Consider the following 24,383-nt stretch of genomic DNA (forward strand, 5'->3'; position numbering starts at 1 on the left):
GGTTATTATTGATGCATGTCGGTTGATTATTATGTATGACATTCATGGCTATACTTGATGCGTGTTGGTTGACTATGGAACGTGACATGCATGGCTGTTATTGGTGCATGTTGGATTGCTGGATATATTGTATATGATGCATGAGAAACATGTGATTGAGACATGCTTTATATACTGAGTATGATATTGTTCAGAGCTTGAGCCTCTGTGTTTATGCATGGCCCTAATAGCACTAATACATGTTTAGTAAGCATGCTAAATGCCTCGTTTATGGATATGGAACATGTGATATATGATTGGTGGCATGCCTTACTTGTGAATGACACTGACTAGTCAGGGACCGACTCTAAAGTCGAGAATCATGCATTGAATGGCTCTATGGCATTAATGCCAGACCGACCCTAAGGTCGAAGAACTTATAAGCGCTTGCCTGGTCTACGACCAGATGACTATAGCCAAGGTATATGACCCCGGTGACCGTTTGTCATAAGGCTAGGGGACGTTGTCCATAGTTTCGACTCTAGAGTCATGAGGAAGGTTATGTTGGTGACTAATCACCTTGCACCTGTCCTAATCAAACTTATGAAAGGATCATTTATCAGTTAAGCCCTGGTGACCCTATCGTCACATGGCTAGAGGGAGCGATGCTCATTATTGTGACTTTTGGCTATTGTCACCTATATTGCTTGGACTGATAGTCCTGAATGGTTATTATGATCGTTGTTGATATTATATCATGCTTTATTGTGTTTTCTTGCTGGGCTTTGGCTCATGGGTGCTACGTGGTGCAGGTAAAGGCAAGAGGAAGCTGTACCATCCTTGAGTTGGAGAGCTTAGGTGATGATGTGTACATATGCAGCTGCTCGTCCGCCACGGTCGAGGTTTAAAGTGGAACTAGGGTTGAACCCTGTTTTGCCGCTTAGAACGGCCTGTTGTAAATATTTTCTGTAATAAACTCTGAAATTATATTTTCGGGATCCCAATGTATATATTAAACGTTCTAGTGAAACATTACATCTTAACCAAAATGTTTAATCCCTAAACCGCTAATCATACTTAGTTCACGATTTTGGCCAAATGACTCTATTAGCGAGTTTAGCACTGTTTACAAGGCACACCGTAACGGTCCCAGGAGTTGGGTCGTTACATTTTTTGAAGTTATAGTTGCCAATGGTTCAGCCTTCGTCCACTTCGTGAAGTAATCCACGGCGACTACAACATATTTTACTCCGCCTTTACCAGTCGGGAGAGAGCCTATGAGGTCGATGCCCCATATCGCGAAAGGCCATGGGGAAGTCAACATGGTCAGCTCGGATGGTGGAGCTCGGGGAATTGTGGCGAATCTCTGGCATTTGTCGCATTTCTTCACGTACTCGAAAGAATCCGTTTTAATAGTTGGCCAGAAATATCCTTGGCGTATGATCTTCTTGGACAGGCTATGCCCCCCGGTGTGATCTCCGCAGAACCCTTCATGAATTTCTTCAATGATCTTCTTAGCTTCCGGTGGGGTTACGCACCGAAGTAACGGCATGGAAAATCCCCTTCGGTATAGCTTTCCGTCCAAAATGGTGTAACGGGGAAGTTGATACATCAACTTTCGAGCCTGGTTCTGGTCTCTTGGAAGGACTCTGTTCTCGAGATATTCAACTATTGGGGTCATCCAGGTAGGTTCTGTTTCGATCATACACACATCTTCCTCCTCTGGATCATTAATGCTAGGTGTCGATAGGTGTTCTATGGGCACAATGTTCAGTTCTTCATTTTCAGGGGATGTGGCGAGCCGAGCTAAGGCATCTGCATTTGAGTTCTGTTCGCGGGGAATCTGTTCGATTGTATAAAATTTGAAACACTCCAATGCAGATTTTGCCTTTTCCAAATAAGCTGCCATTCTTGTGCCGCGAGCCTGGTATTCTCCCAAGATTTGATTTACCACGAGCTGGGAATCACTGTAGCAATGTATAGCTCTAGTCTTGAGCTCCTTCACTATACGAAGTCCCGCGAGATCTGAGTAGTCAATACAGGTTCGCCACGTCCCATTGGGCTTTGGGACCAACACCGGATTGGCTACCCAGTCGGGGTAAAAGGCATCCCTAATGAATTGGTTTGCCTTTAACCTATCAACCTCCTCCTTTAGTGCTTTCTTTCTATCTTCGTCCAGTTGTCTTCGCTTTTGTTGCTTCGGGGGGAAGCTCTTGTCTATATTCAGTGCGTGGTTTGCTACATTCGGACTTATTCCCACCATGTCCGAGTGCGACCACGCGAAGACATCCTGGTTTTTCTTCAAAAAGCAAATTAATTGCTATTTTGTCTCATCTTGGAGGTGTTTTCCGACCTTTACCTTTTTCGAGGGATCGGTTTCCTCGAGCTGAATTTCTTCGAGCTCCTCTAAAGGTTCGAGGTCAACTTTCTCCTTAATCCTTGGATCAATCTCTTCGTCAATCTCTAAGACCGTTTCGTCTTTGTTTTGAATGATGGCGAGTGCTTGTGCGCTCGTCTGTTTCTTTCCTCTCAAGGAGATGTTGTAGCATTCCCTCCCTGCTAATTGGTCTCCCTTCAATGTTCCGACCCCGCTAGGGGTCGAGAACTTAAGGGCCAGATGCCTTACCGATGAAATTGCCCCTAGCCCGACCAGGGCGGGTCTCCCGAGCAGCACATTGTAGGCTGATGGTAAGTCTACTACCACGAACTCCATCATCTTGGTTGCCGAGACTGGGTAGTCTCCCAAGTTCACGGGGAGCTCGATGGATCCCATGCAGGCGGTTCCTTCTCCTGAAAAGCCGTACAAAGTAGTTGCACACGCTTTCAGGTCGCGAAGGGAGAGTCCCATCTTCTCGAGGGTTGCTTTATAAAGAATGTTGACTGAGCTCCCATTATCTATGAGAACTCGATGGACCCTTTTATTGGCCAGCTGAAGTGTAATGACCAGCGGGTCATGGTGAGGAAACTGGACATGGGATGCGTCTTCCTCAGTGAAGGTTATTGGTTGTGTTTCAATCTTCTGGCTTTTTGGAGCCCTAGGTTCGGGTTCATAAGGAGACCCATCCCCAGTCTTCAACTCGTTAACGTATCTCTTTTGGGCATTCCTGCCCACTCCTGCGAGAAGAGGCCCTCCCGAGATGGTTATTACATCCTCTCCATCTATTGGCGGGGGCCTGTCTTCTTCCCGAGCTCGGGAATTATTATTTTGTGCCATCGGAGGCGCGGCTACTCTCTGGCTCGCGGCCACCTGACTAGTACTCTGGTTTTTGACACATTGCCGGAAGTAACCTCTCGAGATCAATCCTTCGATCTCGTCCTTCAGTTGTCGACATTCATCGGTTGTATGCCCGGTGTCTCTGTGAAATCGGCAATACTTACTGGAGTCCCTTTTGGATTTTTGATTTCTCATCGGGTCTGGACGCCTAAAGAGGACCTGGTTTTCATTAGCCAGGTATATGTTCTCCCGAGACTCGTTGAGCTCGGTGTATACTCTGTACACAGAGAAATATCTCTCCCCTTTCTTTTTCTTTCCTCCCTCGGCTTCGGGGTTACTCCCTTCGTTATTTTTCCTCTTGGAGGGGTTTTCCGCGACAGGCATTGGAGCTGCTGGGTCCACCGAGGTTGAGGCAGAGTTGACGTTTATTGTTGTAGTTTTGGGCTGGGAAGTCGCATTAAGTGTCAACCTCGCTTCCTCTACATTGACAAACCTCTGTGCTCGTCTGTTAAACTCGGTTATGGACCTTACTGGTTTTCTTTGCATGTCGTCCCAAAGGGCATTTCCCGGCATTACGCCGGCTCGGACAGCCATTAGGTGCCCACTGTCATCCACGTCCCGAGCTCGGGCGACTTCCAGATTAAACCTTGTTAAGTAACGTTTTAGTGTTTCGCCCGGCTGTTGTCGAACGTTAGTTAAGGTTGATGCCTCTGGTCTGACCCCCATCATTGCTCTGAACTGCTTCTTAAAGTCTTTAGACAACTGCTCCCAAGAAGTTATTGAGTGTCTCTTATATTTTTCGAACCAACTTTTGGCAGGTCCTGTCAATGATGCTGGAAACAACATGCATCTGAGCTCGTAACCCACGTTACTGGCTCTCATTATGGTGTTGAACGTGCTCAGATGACTACACGGGTCGGTCTTTCCTTCAAACGTCGGGACGTGAGGGATCCGAAACCCTTGAGGAAATGGAGTATTGGAAATATGGGGAGCAAACGGTTCGAGCTCCTCGTCAGAGTCTTCATATCGATCATTCCTTTGCTCATTTTTCAAAAGCCTAAAAGCCTTTTCAAGCTGGTCGATTCTTTCTTGGACAGGGTCCGCAAGAGGCACTGTCTGGAATCGGTTGTCATCGATCATAATCCCAGGCTCGCGTCTCCACAAGGGATCTCTACGCCTATTCAAGCGATCCCTCAAGTCCGGATTTATTGGGTCACCATTACCTCGACTTTGGTTTAGGTGCTCTCGCAGGTCGGGACGATTTCTGCGGTTTCCAGTATTCTTACGACCTCGGTCATGCTTGCTGACCGACCTGGTATCTCCAGATTCATCACTGGTAAAACTCGTTGCCTGGTTATTTCGTGATGGATTCTTTCCATGTCCCCTCATCTCCGCCGTGCGAGAGCGAGATGTTTGACTTTTTTCAGATGGGGCGTCACTCCGCTCCTGGAAAGCCTCCCCGTTTCCTTGTCTTCCTCCCGCACGCTTTTCACCCTGATCTCGAACGGGTTGAGCATTCTTGTGGGGAGGCAAAGGATATCTTATAGGTGATGGAGGAAACCGTATAGACGACGGTGACTGCCATCCATGTTGCGGCCTAGACGGTCCAGAATTTGCCCGAGATGGGTCGGTCGCATTTGGTGCTCTCCCAAGTATCTGAGTCCGAGCCTCTGCAGGGGTTCGGTTGTTCTTAGTTCCTGCAGGTACTTCCACAGGCGGGTTAGCCGGGGCCCGAGCTCGAGTACTCCTCTGGGGCCTAGGTGGAGCAGATGGCTCTGCTGGTGCCGGAGGTTGAGCCGGCCTCCTTGTGGCAGCATCTTTTTGTGGACGCCCACGGGGTCTACAGGGGGAACGTGTACGTCCCTTGGAGGAGGGACTTAGTTTTCACGCGGAGGCGGGGGCTGAGCCACCTGCGCCTCTGCGGCTATCCTTGCCAACTCCTCATTCCATTTGTTGGCCTCTGCCAACTGTTGCTTTAATTTCCGGTTTTCAAGTTCCACAATGGGAACATACCGCTCAGGATTGTAATACATATCCTCATCCCTTGGTGGAGCAGGTGGTCCCCGGGAATCGGAAGATCCACTTCTTTCTTCAACATCCGGGTTTTCCATTGGCTGTTTCCCAGGACGTCTTGGGTAATTCTCTTCAGGTGTGTTCTGATTATTAGTGGCCATGACTTTTTCAGGAATGAATGCTTAAGGCTCTCAATGAAAGCACCAAACTGTTGACGCCATTTTTCGCCAACAGTGAAAGAAGAGCACGTAAACAACAACTAGTAATGGCCAATAAAAATATGATAATACAAAACACGATTTTTTACGTGGTTCAGCAGTTAAATCTGCCTAGTCCACGAGTCTTTTTTATTAAGCTGAAGATGATCTCTGAAAATTCTTCAAGGATGAATTCATTCAGAGTTTTCTCTCAAGATTCAGAAATTCGGTCCTTTACAATGGTGCATGACCTCTCTATTTATAGAGAATATCTCAGAATACTATCCCACATATTTTGGGTAGTTACTCTTTATTTGCAAATAAATCAAATGGCTTTAAATGCCTGTAATCCGATATAAAAGGAAACGTCCCCTGAAGACCAGGGGGCGTATAACTAATCAAATAATATCCCATGATTTCAGGGGATTTACAGTAATAAATGTAGACCACGTTTCTTATGGACAACACCTGTAGATGTTCAAGGTTATTATCATATATCTGCAAGGCCTTATTCTCCCAGGTCTCTCATCAATTTTCGAGCTAATGACATCTCCCGAGGTCACATGGCTTTCGAGATCGTACGCGCGTTAGGCTCGGAACCCCTGATCCGAGGTCATCCCTGAGGATAGATGCATCTCGGGTGCTACCCTTCGAGATCGTGCGGATTTTGAGGCCACCATATTCGAAGTCGTCTCAGCTTTGCAGGCTCGATGTCTAGTCTTGGAACATACTTCAGACTTTACAAATTCATTTGCTGCGAATCCAACTTTCGAGGTCACATTTAACATGACTCAAAATCTGGGTATAACAATAGTTTAGAACAAAAATAATAATCAAAGAAAAATGTCGAGGATTGAAAACATTTCTAAATGTGGCCAATCCTGGAGACGATTTAATGCACTCATGGATGTATGTCATCAGTTTCTTATTGCTGATTTTGTTGACGATGGGCCATCATCAAAGCCATCATCAAATTCTAATTGCAGAGTTAAAGCAAAAGAAAACTTGAAAAGAAAGAGATCCACCGATGGTGTCGTTGCAGGACCATATCCACCGCCACCTATAACTCATGCATTGAGTAGGATTATTAGTAATGCACGTGGTATTATTACTCCTGATCCTGATGCTGACCAAGAATCACCAGTCTTCATTCACCAAAAAATGCTTTTTGAAGCCGATGTTAGCCAACAACAGGGTTGACTTTCCATGCCAATAAGTTAAATAATCTCTGATGATTTTCTTAACGATGATGAGAAAAATAAAGTTGAACGAAATGAAGGAATGCAAGTTTACATTGTTCAACCTAATTTGGATATAACAACCCTCGTACTTAAAAAGTGGCAATACGCAAAGAAAAATAAAGCATCTTCTCATGTTTCTTATGTATTTATCAAGAATTGGCTCGATGTTGTCAAAAGGAATGGACTAGAAAAATGTCATATTGTTCAACTTTGGTTTTTTAGAGATATCAATGCGAATCCCTGTTTTGCATTAGTCAACCTAAGCAAAGACTCCATTTAGTAATTTTTTTCTTTCATGTTTTAGTGTTTTTAGTATAGACTAGAAAGTATCTATAGTCATTTTTCTTTATTATTATTTATTTATTAAAGTTGGAAGTGTTTTTTTAGATGGATATTAAGCTTGTAAGTTTGACTAAATAGATTATTAAAGTTTTATGGGAATTATAATTTTATTAATTTGTGTGGAAAAATTTATTAAAGAAAAGTTAAAAGTACGAGAAACACAATTAGTAGCTAACTAAAACATGAAAATTTCATATTTTATCATAGTTATGTTTTCTTTGATTATGAAAGTAATTTTATTCTATTTTTTCTACCAATTTTCCTTCATACTTTTTTTCTTTCCATTTTTCTATTATTCTTCTTCTTCTCATTTTTATTCATCTATCTTTTTTTTTTCTTTCATTTTCATTTTTTCTTCATTTCTTCAGTTTTTTTTCTTTTTTTTCTACCAATTTGTTCATTCATATTTTTTTTCTTTTCATTTTTCCATTATTTTTCTTCTTTTTATTTTTATTTATTCATCAGTTTTTTTCTACATCATTTCTTTTGTTTTTGTAACGACCCGAGTTTTCTTAACTAGACCCACTGAAACGCGACTATGACTATCCGTGGTCAACTAGACTCTTACGGTCAACTTTGGTAAAAATGGGACGTTAAAAACTAAATAAACTTTAAAGTAAACTTTAGAAAATTTTACATTGGAGTACTTTGAAATAAAATAGTATTTGGATGGGAAGTTTTAAAAACAAAATGTAGTTAAACGTAACTTAAGAAATAGTTTGTAGCCACATGGCTTTCTTTAAATAAACTAGTAAACATGAAATTGATAAAACTGTTACTGGACTTAGCGGAAAACTTAAGAGAACCCTGACAACCCCGCAGGTCGGTTGTTTCACAGTATGCATACTTCAGACAGAATCCCCTCCAGCTCATTGCACTGCTCCTTAAGCTTTGCCCTTACCTACGCACACAGAGTAACTGATGAGCTATAACGCTCAGTAAGGAAGCTAGCTACAACTCATGATTCTACTATCCAAAACAAACTTTGCATAACAGAAATGCATATCTAGAAACTGTAAACTGAGCAACACGTCTAGCATATTCACATAAGTCAAAGTGTTGCGTAACATACTGAAATCATATAACTGAGCCATCATGTTATCTGTGGGGTCTTAATCCCCGTGTGGCCTCCACGACCCAGAGAATACTCACCTCCTGTACCAAAGGGGTACACTCCGCTAAAACACGATGACTTTACTGACTTGGCGGATAACCCCGATGTACTGCTGCATGGGGATCTACCCTCACAAGGTTTCCCTTGTACTGAGCCATCGAGTTATCTGTGGAGTCATGATCCCCGGGTGGCCTCCGCGGCCCAGAGAATACTCACCTCACGTGCCAAAGGGGTATACTCCGCTAAAACCCGATGACTTTACTGACTTGGCGGCTAACCCCACTACACGGCTGCATGGGGTCCACCCTCACAAGGTTTCCCTTGACAGTCACAAACATTGCACATGCATTCATGATAACTTTACTGCACTAAGCACATTCAAACCCGATAGATGGGTACTATCATGCGCATCCAACCATATAATCACACATATATAGCCACTAGAATTTATCCGGCAGTATACAAACATGCAAACAATTCACTAAGATCACAACAAGCTAAGTTACTCTTGGTGTATACTTCCTTACCTCTTGTCCTTAGCTTTCGCGAATTATGTCTTTGTGAGTATTTCTGATCGCGTTTAGACCCTATAATCATATTGGGACAATATGTCTTAGTTTATGCTTACTAAGATTCTAAAATATATTAGGGAATTTAAAAAAAACAAAACTGAAATTCCCGACCCTGGCCCAAACCCGAGCCCTTGGGGTAAAATGACCATAATACCCCTCTCATAATCTCAAACTCAACTTAGAAAATTATTATTTCTAATAATAATTTTATCCTAGGCCATGTTTGAAATTTCAAGTCAAAACTCCAATTATTTCTTAAAATTATGTTTTTCGATGCTCGAGTCCAATTCACGAGCCCCGAGCCCACCTCTTGACTTTAAGACTTAAAATCGGTAATATTGTACTTCCTAAAATATTTTCTAAGTCCTTGAAAATATTTCATAGATTCTAAGTCATCAAATCTAAACTTTAAAACTAACTCCCAAACCTAGAATTTTTCTTGTAGTTTACATAATAATTCCCAAGCCTAGCTTGTAAATTATTATACTTGGACAATTAACTAGGGAATTTTCATCCTTAATTCTCAATAATCAGATTTTGATCTTAGAATACCTAATCCCAAGCCTTGTAGTAACTTTCTAAAGTTTTGGGACCAAATACCACTTTTTGTCCCCTTTGGTTACAAATTGGTAACCATTAGTTACCAAAAGAAACAACAAACCATGCATGCATGCTCACGTGCACAAAGCCTTCATCAATGGCTCCTTGTGCAGGGCCAAGAATGGCAAGCACTCTTCAAGTCCAGTTTCGAGCCATAGGTACCTTCTACAACGTTCACTGCCTCATCCCGAAAACACCATGACCTTCACCTCCGGCCACCACCACCACCACCACCGGTGGTGGTTGATCGAAGTAAACGGTCAACAATGACTCCCAAGTTTCAGCCGTGACTCCCAAACCCACCAAAGGTGGAACCCAACCCCAAGGCAACTTCTAATACACCTCTGGAACTCTTAGGGGTGTGGAAGAACACCCAGCCCGTGGCCTTAAACATCATCACCGCCTGCAACCTCCATTAACGCCGGCGGTGAAGGAACTCTCAATGCAACCATCGGCTATGGCTACAACCACCACCTTGCCACCCCAAAACTTAAGATTTACTATATTAGACCCTTCCCAACACCTTAAGGATGTTCTTTAGTCCTAAAACGCTGATTAAAACCATACATAACAGCCCATAAATTCATCACCATCCTAAGAAACGAAATTGAAAAATTGGAAACTTAAAACTACGAAGGAAATCTATGAATATATACTTCTTAATATTAGAAGAAAGCTCTCTGTTCTTTGTATTTCACTCAATATATCAGTACAAGAAGAAAGTTAGCCATATATATATATATATAAGCTAACAAGAGTTTGTTTTAGACAAGAGACTGTTACAACAGAAAAGTTATAAAACTGTTACAATAAAGAATTAACCAATAATGGTTATAACTCTAAAAGTCCCCCTCAAGATGAAGTGTAGAGATTTCTGACACTCATCTTGGATAACAATTCCCTGAAGTGAGTTGGAAACAGAGCTTTTGTGAGAAGATCAGCAATGTTATTTTTGGATGGAACATGAATGAGCTTGATGGAGCCATTGTGAACTTTCTCTCGGACAATATGACAGTCTATTTCAACATGCTTTGTACGCTCGTGAAAGACAGGATTTTCGGAGATGTGAATGGCAGCGTTGTTGTCGCAAAAGAGAATGGCAGGCTGTTTGTGATGAATGCCGAAGTCTTGGAGAATATTGAGTAACCAAGTGAGCTCACATGTTGCGTTTTCCATGGCCCTGTATTCGGCTTCAGCTGAAGATCTAGATACTGTGACTTGTTTTTTTGATTTCCAGGAAATAAGAGATTTACCAAGAAATATGCAATAGCCTGTGACAGACCGTCTAGTATCTAAACAAGAACCCCAGTCAGCATCTGAAAAAACTTTACGATGGAGATCATGAGCAGTAAAATTGGATTCAGCATAAGCAATTAATTGAGGCTGACTATTTGATGGGAAGAAAAGGCCTTGACCAGGACTTCCTTTCAAATATTGGAGAATCTTTTGGGCAGCCTTTAGATGAGGTAATCTAGGCAAAGATAAAAATTGACTCAACCGATTAACAGCAAAGGATATATCAGGCCGGGTAATGGTAAGATAAATCAACTTGCCGATTAAGCTTCTGTATGATGTAGGATCGGTAAGGGCATCTCCTTCATCTTTGCTTAACTTTAGATTAGGCTCCATAGGTGTGGATGAAGCTTTAGTGCCAAGATATCCTGTATCACTTAAGAGCTGTAAGAGAAAGGGTCTTTGAGAAACAGAAATGCCAGAGTTAGATCTGCCTATTTCAAGACCAAGAAAAAAACGAAGAGGACCAAGGTCTTTTAATTTGTATTTTGAGTCTAGGTGAATTTTGAAGTCATGAATAGCTTGATCATTGTTAGTGGCGATGACAATGTCATCAACATAGATCAAAATTGCTATAAAAACACCTGACATATTTTTAATGAAAAGAGAATGATCTGAATGTGATTGTTTGAAGCCATCTTCAATTAAAGTGGAGCTGAGTTTAGCATACCACTGTCGAGAGGCTTGTTTTAGGCCATATAGGCTTTTGTTTAATTTACATACCGGATTAGAAGGAAGATTCACCTTAGGTATATATCCTTGGGGAATATTCATATAAATTTTCTCTTCTAAATCACCATGTAAAAAAGCATTATTAATATCCATTTGGTGTAAAGACCAATTAAAAGTGGCAGCAAGAGCTAGAAGAAGTTTTAAAGTATTGAATTTTGCAACAGGAGCAAAAGTGTCAATGTAGTCAATACCTTGTTGTTGCGTATATCCTTTTGCAACGAGTCTAGCTTTATATCTGTCTATGGCTCCATTGGGTTGATGTTTTATTTTATAAACCCACTTGCTTCCAATGGTATGTTTGTCGTGAGGAAGAGAAACTATTTGCCAAGTATTATTAAGCTTAAGGGCAGTAAGTTCGTCCATCATAGCTTGTTGCCATTCAGGCATGGTAGAAGCTTTGGCATACGTAGAGGGCTCTGTAGTAGTATGAGCAGTAAGAATGGCTGCACGAAAAGAAGGAGAAAATCTGTCATAAGAGAGATATTTATGTAATGGATGAGCAGTAGATGAAGTAGAAACACTATGAGTACAGATATAGTCATTTAAATGACTTGGTCGAGTAGTAAGACGGCCAGATTTTGTGTGTACAGGTAAAGCTTGTGAAGTGTCATCCTGCTGGGAAGGATTATTGTTGGCCAGAGGAGATGAAGCGGAAGGCATGAGAGGAGGCCTGTATGAAACAGATTCTGATTTTGGCAGCAAGGAGTTATGAAAAAAATTGGTGATATCAACATTATGGTGAGACTTATATAGAGGAAAAATATCCTCATAGAAAATAACATCTCGTGAATGGTGAACTTGTTTTGTTTCAATACCAAGAAGAGTGTAAGCTTTCATACCTGCAGGATACCCCATGAAGATGCAAGCTTGAGATCGAGGGGTGAATTTATGTCTTTTGCTGTCAAGAGTAGACATATATGCAAGACAACCAAAACTTCAAAGGTGTGTATAGTTAGGAACTTTATTATGAAGTAATTCAAATGGAGTTTTGAATTTTAAAAGAAAAGATGGTGTCCTATTAATGAGATATGCAGCAGTAATGACAGTATAATTCCAATATGATAGTGGAAGATTTGATTGAAAAGCAAGGGCACGAGCTACATTCAAATTATGTTGGTGCTTTCTTTCTACTACTGAGTTTTGTTAAGGTCTATCAACACATGAATGGTAATGTTGAATTCCCTTAGTAGCATAAAAAGATGTCAAATTGAATTCCCTAGCATTATCAGAACGAATGGCTTTAATTGTAATGGAAAACTGAGTGGAAATAAGTGCAAAAAAGGCTGGAATTATTGTTTGAACATCAGATTTTAATTTTAACATATAAAGCCATGTAAATCTAGTATGATCATCAACAATGGTGAGAAAATATCTATACCCTTCAGTAGTAGTGACTTGAAATGGACCCCAAATATCAATGTGAATTAAAGCAAAGGGAGTATCAGATATATTGTAATGCCCTAAATTTCCTAATAAGGTTTAGGACCTTGATTAGGAGACTGGGAGGGCCATTATTGATTTATTATAAGACTTAATGATTATATGCATATTTACGTGAATTATATTATTATATGATGGTGAATGCATGCATATGGGAGAATTTATTATTGTGAGGGTATTTTGGTAATTTGGCCATTGTGGGCGTAATTGTATGTTTTGGGTGCATGATTGTGATTAATTAATATAGCCACACTATAAGGTGGATTGGTTCGAGCTATTCGACATGAGACGATCATGAGATGTAAGTGTTCGGTCTAGTCATAACGGGTTTAAGTTCGGGGCTTGGGGTGAGTCTCGGGGTGAATTTAATGATTAGAGCATTACCGGGAATTAAAGGGTAATGGGATATGATTTATTGGTATTTGAGAATATTGAGATTAGCGGGAACTGGGAAGCGTTAATTATGATTAACGGGATTAGTGGAATGTGCCAAAATTACCCTTGAAGTGGCTTTAGAAACTTTAGAAGACCTAGGGGTATTTTGGTCTTTTGACCCTAAGGATATATATGACATAAAGGCTGTAGATTGATATTAAAACAGAGCCTATCTTCTCTTTCTCCCTTCCATCCTGTACAAGCTTCTTCCCTCACTCTTCTTTGAATTTTGAGAGCTCAAATGGAGGTGTTGAGCTAGGGGAATTAAAGGTGGCAGCTAGGGAACCTGTAACAACCATCAAAGGGGATTCAAAGCTGTGTTTGAGGTGAGTTTTAGCCTTTGAACTCAGGTGATGCTCTGTTTTCTTCTTTGGTTTTTCAGCTTTGATTTCTTACTTAAAGTTTGGATTCAAAGGGGTTTTGATGGATTATAGGATTGGGTTTTGATGAGGGGAGGTTATGGGTGTTGTCTAGGGGTTTAATTGTATGTTAGGAAGAGGTTTTATGAAGGTTTGAAGGACTGGTTTGAGAAGATATCGCACAAGGGAAAATTTTGGTGCGTGTGGCCGACTTGGCTGGTTTGGGCTGGGCGCCGCAGCGCAGGATGGGAGCGCCGCGGCCCTTGGCGTCTGGCAGGGGGGAACCCTCTCTGTTTGAGGGCGCGCCGCGGCGCAGCAGGGGAGGGCCGCGGCCCTTAAGGCCATTTTGACCAAAATCATGTTTTTAGCTTAGGGATTCAAGCCATAGGCCTCGGGGTTGAACCTAGTACCCGGTTAAGTGGGGATTGATGCCCCGGAGGCTAGATATGGGTTTGGGAACTTATGTTGATCATTTTTATTAATGAGACCTTATATTTTGTTATGACTAGGTGACCGCTAAAGGACTAAAAGTTGATCGTTCTCAAGGGTCGTTCTTTTAATCGTTCTAGCTCGACTTTGAGGTAAGAAAACTGCACCCTGTGTATATGAGACATGCATGGTTGTTATCAAAGCATGTTGGTTGATTATTGAGTATGACATGCATGGTTATTATTGATGCATGTCGGTTGATTATTATGTATGACATGCATGGATATTCCTGATGCATGTTAGTTGATTATTAAACGTGACATTCATGGCTGTTATTGGAGCATGTTGGATTGCCGGATATATTGCATATGATGCATGAGAAACATGTGATTAGGACATGCTTTGTATTCTGGGTATGATATTGTTCAGAGCTTGAGCCTCTGTGGTTGTGCATGGTCCTAATTGTACTGGTATCTGTTTAGTAAGCATGCTAAATACCTTGTTTATGGATATTGAACATGTGGTATACGATTGGTGGCATGACTTGCTTGTGTATGGCACTGACTAGTCAGGGACCGACTCTAAAGTCGAGAATTACGCATTGAATGGCTCTATGGCATTAATGCTAGACCGACCCTAGGGTCGAAGAACTTATAAGCGCTTGCCTGGTCTACGACCAGATGACTATAGCCAAGTTATATGGCCCCGGTGACTGTTTGTCACATGGCTAAGGGACGTTGTCCATAGTTTCGACTCTAGAGTCGTGAGGAAGGTTATGTTGGTGACTAATCACCTTGTACCTGTCCTAATCAAACTTAAGAAAGAATCACTTATCGGTTAAGCCCTGGTGACCCTTTCGTCACATGGCTAGAGGGAGCGATGCTCAATATTGTGACTTTTGGCAATTGTCACCTATCTGTATGGACCGTTGGTTCCGAATGGCAACTGTGGTTATTGTTGATATTATATCATGTTATATTGTGTTTTCTTGCTGGGCTTCGGCTCACGGGTGCTACGTGGTGCAGGTAAAGGCAAGAGGAAGCTGGACCATCCTTGAGTTGAAGAGCTTAGGTGATGAAGTGTACATATGCAGCTGCTCGTCCGCCACGGCCGAGGTTTAAAGTGGAACTAGGGTTGAACCCTGTTTTGCCGTTTAGAACGGCCTGTTGTAAATATTTTCTGTAATAAACTCTGAAATTATATTTTCGGGATCCCAATGTATATATTAAACATTCTTGTGAAACATTACATCCTAACCAAAGTTTTTTAATCCCTATACCGCTAATCATACTTAGTTCACGATTTTGGCCAAATGACTCGATTAGCGAGTTTAGCACTGTTTGCAAGGCACATCGTAACGGAACCAGGAGTTGGGGCGTTACATATATTGTTATTGCAAATAAATGGCAATCTCTTTTGTTTAGCAAAATGACAGATTGAGCAATGCCTACCATGAGATTTATCAGTAGAAAAACTCAGACTTTTATTGATGTTATTAGAGATTAACATTGAAGGATGACCTAGGCGATTATGCCATAGGTTTCCATTAGTACATACAGAATTATTGGAAAAAACATTAGAACAAGAGGAAATAGATGACTTTTCTTGAGCAATTATATAGAGATTGCTAACTCGATTAGCCATCCCAATCTTGGAAATCCGAGTATGATCCTGAATGATGCAATGGCAGGCAGTAAACAAGAAAGAATGAGCATAAATTTTCAGATGAGCATTAACAGAAAATAGATTGAACCTAAATTCTGGTACATATAGAACATCATGAAGAGTTAATTGGTCATTCAAGTGTATTGTCCCTGTTTTGTGAATCTTAATATGCAAACCAGTGGGTAAAGAGACAGTGTTTGCAATATTAGTATCATTAAAAGAGGGAAAACAAGCAAGATCATAACAAATATGGTGGGTAGCCCCACTATCAATTATCCAATGAGATGATGGAAAAGAAAATGAGTTACCAGTAATGTTGGAAACCATTGGCTAAGTTTGGGGGGTGGAGGATTCACTCTTCTGAAGTTGTTGGCTGAGAAGAGAGATAAGGCTCTGAATTGAGGCATTGCTGGCAGTAGCATCAATTATGGGAGGGGTCATAGTGGTACTACCAGTTTGGTTAGTGACAGTAGCCAAGTTGACATTGGATTTAGGGTTGTCATCATTGCGCCTCTTGTCACCATATCCCGGAGGAAAGCCATGGAGGAAGTAACACTTTTCTTTGAGATGTCCTGGTTTGTGGCAATTAGAACATGTTGGGCGCATTTTCTTGGGCCGGGTATTGGTAGTTGGAACAGCAGCCACCAAGTTGTGATTAATAGAAGAACCAAGTTTTCTTTGGCGTTCTTCTTGAATGATCATGGAAAAAACGTTGGATAAAGGGGGAAAGGGATCAATCAACAAAATCTGAGCTCTTACAGCATGAAATGATTCATTAAGACCTGTTAAAAACTGTAAGACTTGATCTTGATTTAGAAAATGAAAGTTATCAACAGAGGCATCACAAGTACAAGGAGTTCTAGGCCTTAATTGATTGATTTCATCCCACATTGATTTGAGTTAAGTTATTTTGCACTCTAGCCTAGTTTTAATAATTCTTTTGCTTTGCAAAATAAAATAGGATTATATATATATATCTTTTGAAATTAAAATATGATTATATATTTATTATGCAATAAAAGGAAGATTAGATGATATAAAAATAAATTTTAAAAAAATGGTGTTTTTATCTGAGGATTAAAATTTCGGTTAATTTAGGAGAATAAGTATCAAGAAAAAAGATAAGATAAATTTGAATTAATTTAAAAAGAATAGATATCAATAACATATATAAATATCAAATTTTAAATTTGAATGAATATTTAATTGAGTTTTCGAATCCTAATAGGAATTAGAAATCTTGCTATATATATATAGATATTTGAGTCTAGATCTAGGCTTGAATTAATTGTCTTGAGTTTATAGCTTAGAACAAAAATAAGAATCAAAGAAAAATGTCGAGGATTGAAAACATTTCTAAATGTGGCCAATCCTGGAGACGATTTAATGCACTCATGGATGTATGTCATCAGTTTCTTATTGCTGATTTTGTTGAAGATGGGCCATCATCAAATTCTAATTGCAGAGTTAAAGCAAAAGAAAACCTGAAAAGAAAGAGATCCACCGATGGCGTCGCTGCAGGACCATATCCACCACCACCTATAACTCCTGCATTGAGTAGGATTATTAGTAATGCACGTGGTATTATTACTCCTGATCCTGATGCTGACCAAGAATCACGAGTCTTCATTCACCAAAAAATGCTTTTTGAAGCTGATGTTAGCAAACAACAGGGTCGACTTTCCATGCCAATAAGTCAAATAATCTCTAATGATTTTCTTGACAATGATGAGAAAAATAAAGTTGAACGAAATGAAGGAATGCAAGTTTACATTGTTCAACCTAATTTGGATATAACAACCCTCGTACTTAAAAAGTGGCAATACGCAAAGAAAAATAAAGCATCTTCTCCTCTTTCTTATGTATTTATCAAGAATTGGCTCGATGTTGTCAAAAGGAATGGACTAGAAAAATGTCATATTGTTCAACTTTGGTTTTTTAGAGATATCAATGCGAATCCCTGTTTTGCATTGGTCAACCTAAGCAACAACTCCACTTAGTAATTTTTTTCTTTCATGTTTTAGTGTTTTTAGTATAGACTAGAAAGTATCTATAGTCGTTTTTCTTTATTATTATTTATTTATTAAAGTTGGAAGTGTTTTTTTAGATGGATATTAAGCTTGTAAGTTTGACTGAATAGATTATTAAAGTTTTATGGGAATTATAATTTTTTTAATTTGTGTGGAAAAATTTATTAAAGAAAAGTTAAAAGTACGAGAAACACAATTAGTAGCTAACTAAAGCATGAAAATTTCATATTTTATCATAGTTATGTTTTCTTTGATTATGAAAGTAATTTTATTCTATTTTTCTACCAATTTTCCTTCATCCTTTTTTTCTTTCCATTTTTCTATTATTCTTCTTCTTCTCATTTTTATTCATCTATCTATTTTTTTTCTTTCATTTTTATTTTTTCTTCATTTTTGTATTCATTTCTTCATTTTTTTTTTCTTTTTTTTCTACCAATTTTTTTGTTCATATTTTTTTCTTTTCATTTTTCCATTATTTTTCTTCTTTTTATTTTTATTTATTCATCATTTCTTTTGTTTTTGTAACGACCCGACTTTTCTTAACTAGACCCACTGAAACGCGACTATGACTATCCGTGGTCAACTAGACTCTTACGGTCAACTTTGGTAAAAATGGAACGTTAAAAACTAAATAAACTTTAAAGTAAACTTTAGAAAATTTTACATTGGAGTACTTTGAAATAAAATAGTATTTGGATGGGAAGTTTTAAAAACAAAATGTAGTTAAACGTAACTTAAGAAATAGTTTGTAGCCACATGGCTTTCTTTAAATAAACTAGTAAACATGAAATTGATAAAACTGTTACTGGACTTAACGGAAAACTTAAGAGGAACCCTGAAAACCCCGCAGGTCGGTTGTTTCACAGTATGTATACTTCAGACAGAATCCCCTCCAGCTCATTGCACTGCTCCTTAAGCTTTGCCCTTACCTACGCACACAGAGTAACTGATGAGCTATAACGCTCAGTAAGGAAGCTAGCTACAACTCATGATTCTACTATCCAAAACAAACTTTGCATAACAGAAATGCATATCTAGAAACTGTAAACTGAGCAACACGTCTAGCATATTCACATAAGTCAAAGTGTTGCGTAACATACTGAAATCATATAACTGAGCCATCATGTTATCTATGGGGTCTTAATCCCCGTGTGGCCTCCACGGCCCAGAGAATACTCACCTCCTGTACCAAAGGGGTACACTCCGCTAAAACACGATGACTTTACTGACTTGGCGGATAACCCCGATGTACTGCTGCATGGGGATCCGCCCTCACAAGGTTTCCCTTGTACTGAGCCATTGAGTTATCTGTGGGGTCATGATCCCCGGGTGGCCTCCGCAGCCCAAAGAATACTCACCTCACGTGCCAAAGGGGTATACTCCGCTAAAACCCGATGACTTTACTGACTTGGCGGCTAACCCCACTACACGACTGCATGGGGTCCACCCTCACAAGGTTTCCCTTGACAGTCACAAACATTGCACATGCATTCATGATAACTTTACTGCACTAAGCACATTCAAACCCGATAGATGGGTACTATCATGCGCATCCAACCATATAATCACACATATATATAGCAACTAGAATTTAACCGGCAGTATACAAACATGCAAACAATTCACTAAGATCACAACAAGCTAAGTTACTCTTGGTGTATACTTCCTCACCTCTTGTCCTTAGCTTTCGCGAATTATGTCTTTGTGAGTATTTCTGGTCGCGTTTAGACCCTATAATCATATTGGGACAATATGTCTTAGTTTATGCTTACTAAGATTCTAAAATATATTAGGGAATTTAAAAAAAAACAAAACTAAAATTCCCGACCCTAGCCCAAACCCGAGCCCTTGGGGTAAAATGACCATAATACCCCTCTCAGAATCCCAAACTCAACTTAGAAAATTATTATTTCTAATAATAATTTTATCCTAGGCCATGTTTGAAATTTCAAGTCAAAGCTCCAATTATTTCTTAAAATTTTGTTTTCCGATGCTCGAGTCCAATTCACGAGCCCCGAGCCCACCTCTTGACCTTGTGACTTAAAATCGGTAATATTGTACTTCCTAAAATATTTTCTAAGTCCTTGAAAATATTTCATAGATTCTAAGTCATCAAATCTAAACTTTGAAACTAACTCCCAAACCTAGAATTTTTCTTGAAGCTTACATAATAATTCTCGAGCCTAGCTTGTTAATTATTATACTTGGACAATTAACTAGGGAATTTTTATCCTTAATTCTCGATAATCAGATTTTGATCTTAGAATACCTAATCCCAAGCCTTGCAGTAACTTTCTAAAGTTTACCACTTTTTGTCCCCTTTGGTTACAAATTGGTAACCATTAGTTACCAAAAGAAACAACAAACCATGCATGCATGCTCACGTGCACAAAGCCTTCATCAATGGCTCCTTGTGCAGGGCCAAGAATGGCAAGCACTCTTCAAGTCCAGTTTCGAGCCATAGGTACCTTCCACAACGTTCACTGCCTCATCCCGGAACCACCATGACCCTCACCTCCGGCCACCACCACCACCACCACCACCGGTGGTGGTTGATCGAAGCAAACGGTCAACAATGACTCCCAAGTTTCAGCCGTGACTCCCAAACCCACCAAAGGTGGAACCCAACCCCAAGGCAACTTCTAATACACCTCTGGAACTCTTAGGGGTGTGGAAGAACACCCAGCCCGTGGCCTTAAACATCATCACCGCCTGCAACCTCCATTAAAGCCGGCGGTGAAGAAACTCTCAATGCAACCATCGGCCATGGCTACAACCACCACCTTGCCACCCCAAAACTTAAGATATACTATATTAGACCCTTCCCAACACCTTAAGGATATTCTCTAGTCCTAAAACGCTGATTAAAACCATACATAACAGCCCATAAATTCATCACCATCCTAAGAAACGAAATTGAAAAATCGGAAACTTAAAACTACCAAGGAAATCTATGAATATATACCTCTTACTGTGGCCAATTCTTGGTGTGTTCTTTCTTCTCCTCAACTTAGTACAAAACACTATAAACACAACAAAACCATTCAACATGAATTTGAAACTCAGAATCTAAGAGAGAAATTAACATAAAGTAGGTTCGGACTTACGTTATTTTGTTCGGACTATTCTTGCACCGAACTCTCAAAACACTCCCTTCTTTCTCTTGCTTTCTTCTACAATCAAAACAGAGGTTCTAAGGACGTATCTAAGGTCCGTAATCCAAAGAAAAACCAAAGAAATGACTCACCTTACCTTCTTCTTTTTGGACCCGAACTAGTCGTACACTACAAGAACACAATGTATTCTCTTTCTCTAACCTCTCTCAGTTTTAATAATTCTTTTCAAAATATAATAATAGGATTATATATATATATATATTTTGAAATTAAAATATGATTATATATTTATTATGCAATAAAAGGAAGATTAGATGATATGAAAATAAATTTTAAAAAAATGGTGTTTTTATCTGAGAATTAAAATTTTGGTTAATTTATGAGAATAAATAGCAATAAAAAAAATAAGATAAATTTGAATTAATTTAAAAAGAATAGATATCAGATATAAATATCAAATTTTAAATTAAACCGTTTAATAGGAATTAGAAATGTTGCTATATATATAGATATTTGAGTCTAGACTTAGGCTTCAATTAATTGTCTCTGAGTTATAGTTTAGAACAAAAATCAGAATCCAAGAAAAATGTCGAGGATTGAAAACTTTTCTAAATATGGCCAAACCTGGAGACGATTTAATGCACTGGTGGATGTATGTCATCAGTTTCTTATTGCTGATTTTGTTGACGATGGGCCATCATCAAATTCTAATTGCAGAGTTAAAGCAAAAGAAAACCTGAAAAGAAAGAGATTCACCGATGGTGTTGCTGCAGGACCATATCCACCGCCACCTATAACTCTGGCATTGACTAGGATTATTAGTAATGCACGTGGTATTATTACTCCTGATGCTACTACTGACCAAGAATCACCAGTCTTCATTCACCAAAAAATGCTTTTCGAAGCCGATGTTAGCAAACAACAGGGTCGACTTTCCATGCCAATAAGTCAAATAATCTCTGATGATTTTCTAAACGATGATGAGAAAAATAAAGTTGAACGAAATGAAGGAATGCAAGTCTACATTATTCAACCAAATTTGGATATAACAAGCCTCGTACTTAAAAAGTGGCAATACTCAAAGAAAAATAAAGCATCTTCTCCTGTTTCTTACGTATTTATCAAGAATTGGCTCGATGTTGTCAAAAGGAATGGACTAGAAAAAGGTCATATTGTTCAACTTTTGTTTTTTAGAGATATCAATGCGAATCCCTGTTTTGCATTGGTCAACCTAAGCAACGACTCAACTTAGTAATATTTTTCTTTCATGTGTTTAGTGTTTTTAGTATCAGACTAGAAAGTATCTATAGTCATTTTTCTTTATTATTATTTATTTATTAAAGTTGGAAGTGTTTTTTTAGATGGATATTGAGGTCGGAGTGAATGGGTTATTAAAGTTTGATGGGAATTATAATTTTCTTAATTTGTCTGGAAAAATTTATTAAAGAAAAGGTTAAAAGTATGGGAAAAAATTTCTTAATTTTAGTAGCTAACTAAAATATGGAAATTTTACATTTTTTTTATCATAGTTATGTTTTCTTTGATCTTGAAAGTAATTTTATTCTATTTTTTCTAACAATTTTTCTCTTTTATTGGGATTTTTTTATTAATACGTATATAAAAAATTTATAGTTAATTTACACGGTAGATAAAGAATTAATTCAAAACTACATAAACTAAAGTTTTTTTATTAAAAATACGACCTCTTGTAACCTTTAATCTATTCTTTATTTTCTTATGCTTTTACGGGAATAAGGTTTCAGCGCTAATCAACGAGCCTTGCTAGTGTCTCTTCCCACTTCTTTCACTTATTCTCTCTGTCCCTTTTTTGCTCATTTGCATGTGCTTTCTTCTATGTTTTTTTGCTTATTTTTCTGCTACTTTTGTAGCTGCACATGTCATTTCCGAGGGAGTAAACACTATCGTGTTTGAGCAAATGACATGTCGTTTTTAAAAAACGACATGTCGTACGGACACATTTTAAAAAAAAAACCATACTCGTTTTAGGTGTGTGGGAGGTCCATTTTGGGCCATTTTTCACCATTTCACTCTATTTTTAATATCTTATTATTTTTATATATTTATGCACAAGATTAATTTATGAATTTTAATCATAATTGTATTTGTATTCAATCTTTTGTGGCATAAATCTAATTATATACATTGACAACAATTATTGCTTATTTTCTTGCTTGTCGTAAGAATAAGCATGTAAATTATTTAGTGATGATGAACATTTAAATAATTATTTATTTAAATTTTATTTTTTCCTCCAAAGTTATATTAAGGTCCATATGAGTAATTAATTATCCTATCGATAATAATTATTTGGTAATAATACTTAATATGGTGAAGAAAGTCTATTGAATTTTATGAACCACAATTTATCTATCCTCTAGATAGTAAATTCAAGTATTTGATTATAATGCTTAATAAATTGTTCTTACTTATGAATGAGAACCACTCCGGCTCCGTTCTCTCTCTCTCCTCTCGTCACAATCTCTCTCTCTTCATCTTCTTCTTCAATGGCGAAAGCTTCAGCCATCTCTAGGGTCCAAGGACCGATCTCTCTCTTCTCCAAAGAGTTTTCTCCGTCGTTCTTTTCCTCCTCTCCTCCACGTTCTTCCTTTCCTCGCCAGCCAACCTCTCGATTTCTCCGCCAAAGGTTCCTCCTCCAATTTTTTCTACGATGACTCTTCCAGCTTGTTCCCTTGATCCGATGGAGACTCTGGTAACTCATCTTTTACATGTTCTTTTCCTTCCAGCAAGTTCTTAATTGATTCGCGTAATTGTTGTTTAGATCACAAATTGGTAACAGAGGAGTGTAGTTTGATCAAAATTGGGTAGTTATATTGTTATTTGAGAGAAGATTAATGTAACGGTAGTATCAAATAAATATAAAAATATATAATATTATAAAAATAAATATTTTATTGAAATTATTTAGTTATTAGAATATTACTTATTGCCTGTTATAAGTGACAACTCGGCCAGCACATTGTTTTGGCCTCTTTTCTATTCAACCACAAAATGCAATCCCCAAAGTTAAGTCCTCCGATGATTTATTGTACGTGCCTTTTGAGAACAAAATCAAGTTTTCTAATCATGGTTTAACAAGTATCAAAAGTACATAAAACTACTCAAGAGAAAAGGGATTAAAATGTGATCTTTAAACGACCAGGTTTCCGCCGACTAAGCACTAAGTCAACAACAAATCGGCACTATTGAGAAAATTTGACTGTTAAAACCAAATTCAAAAAGTAATTTTAAATTAATGAAATAAAATTTCTTCCAGTGACAAAGCTCAAGCTGTTATCCAATTTCTTAACTGAATGGGTACCGAATTTCTCGTATAGCAACAACATTTTTAATTAGTAATTCCAATAACTGAATGAGAAGCCATGTAGTCATGTACATCATCATTTATCACAATCATAATATCCATATAAAAGTTAATCGCCTGTACAATTATGCAGTTGATATTTTATGCTCAACATTAGAGTCCTATAAATATACACGTATATATAATTAATAAGAGGACAAGGGCAAATCTCTATAGGTAAAGAGCAGATTATTCCCACATGTCAAACTTCAGATGTTGGCCATCTGTGA

General features: G+C 38.7%; 2 protein-coding genes across 2 annotated transcripts; both read left to right on the forward strand.

Moving 5' to 3' along the window:
* Positions 1-17,019: 17,019 nt before the first annotated feature.
* Positions 17,020-17,625, forward strand: LOC133781607 (B3 domain-containing protein At2g32645-like). Its single transcript, XM_062220651.1, has one exon. The coding sequence runs from the start codon at positions 17,020-17,022 to the stop codon at positions 17,623-17,625; it is 606 nt and encodes a 201-aa protein (XP_062076635.1).
* A 3,732-nt stretch (positions 17,626-21,357) lies between these two features.
* On the forward strand, positions 21,358-22,023 carry LOC133781614 (B3 domain-containing protein At1g05920-like). The gene has a single exon (XM_062220660.1). The coding sequence runs from the start codon at positions 21,358-21,360 to the stop codon at positions 22,021-22,023; it is 666 nt and encodes a 221-aa protein (XP_062076644.1).
* Positions 22,024-24,383: the final 2,360 nt, after the last annotated feature.

The sequence above is a fragment of the Humulus lupulus genome, chromosome 1 (genome assembly GCF_963169125.1).
Source record: "Humulus lupulus chromosome 1, drHumLupu1.1, whole genome shotgun sequence".
Classification (NCBI taxonomy): domain Eukaryota; kingdom Viridiplantae; phylum Streptophyta; class Magnoliopsida; order Rosales; family Cannabaceae; genus Humulus; species Humulus lupulus.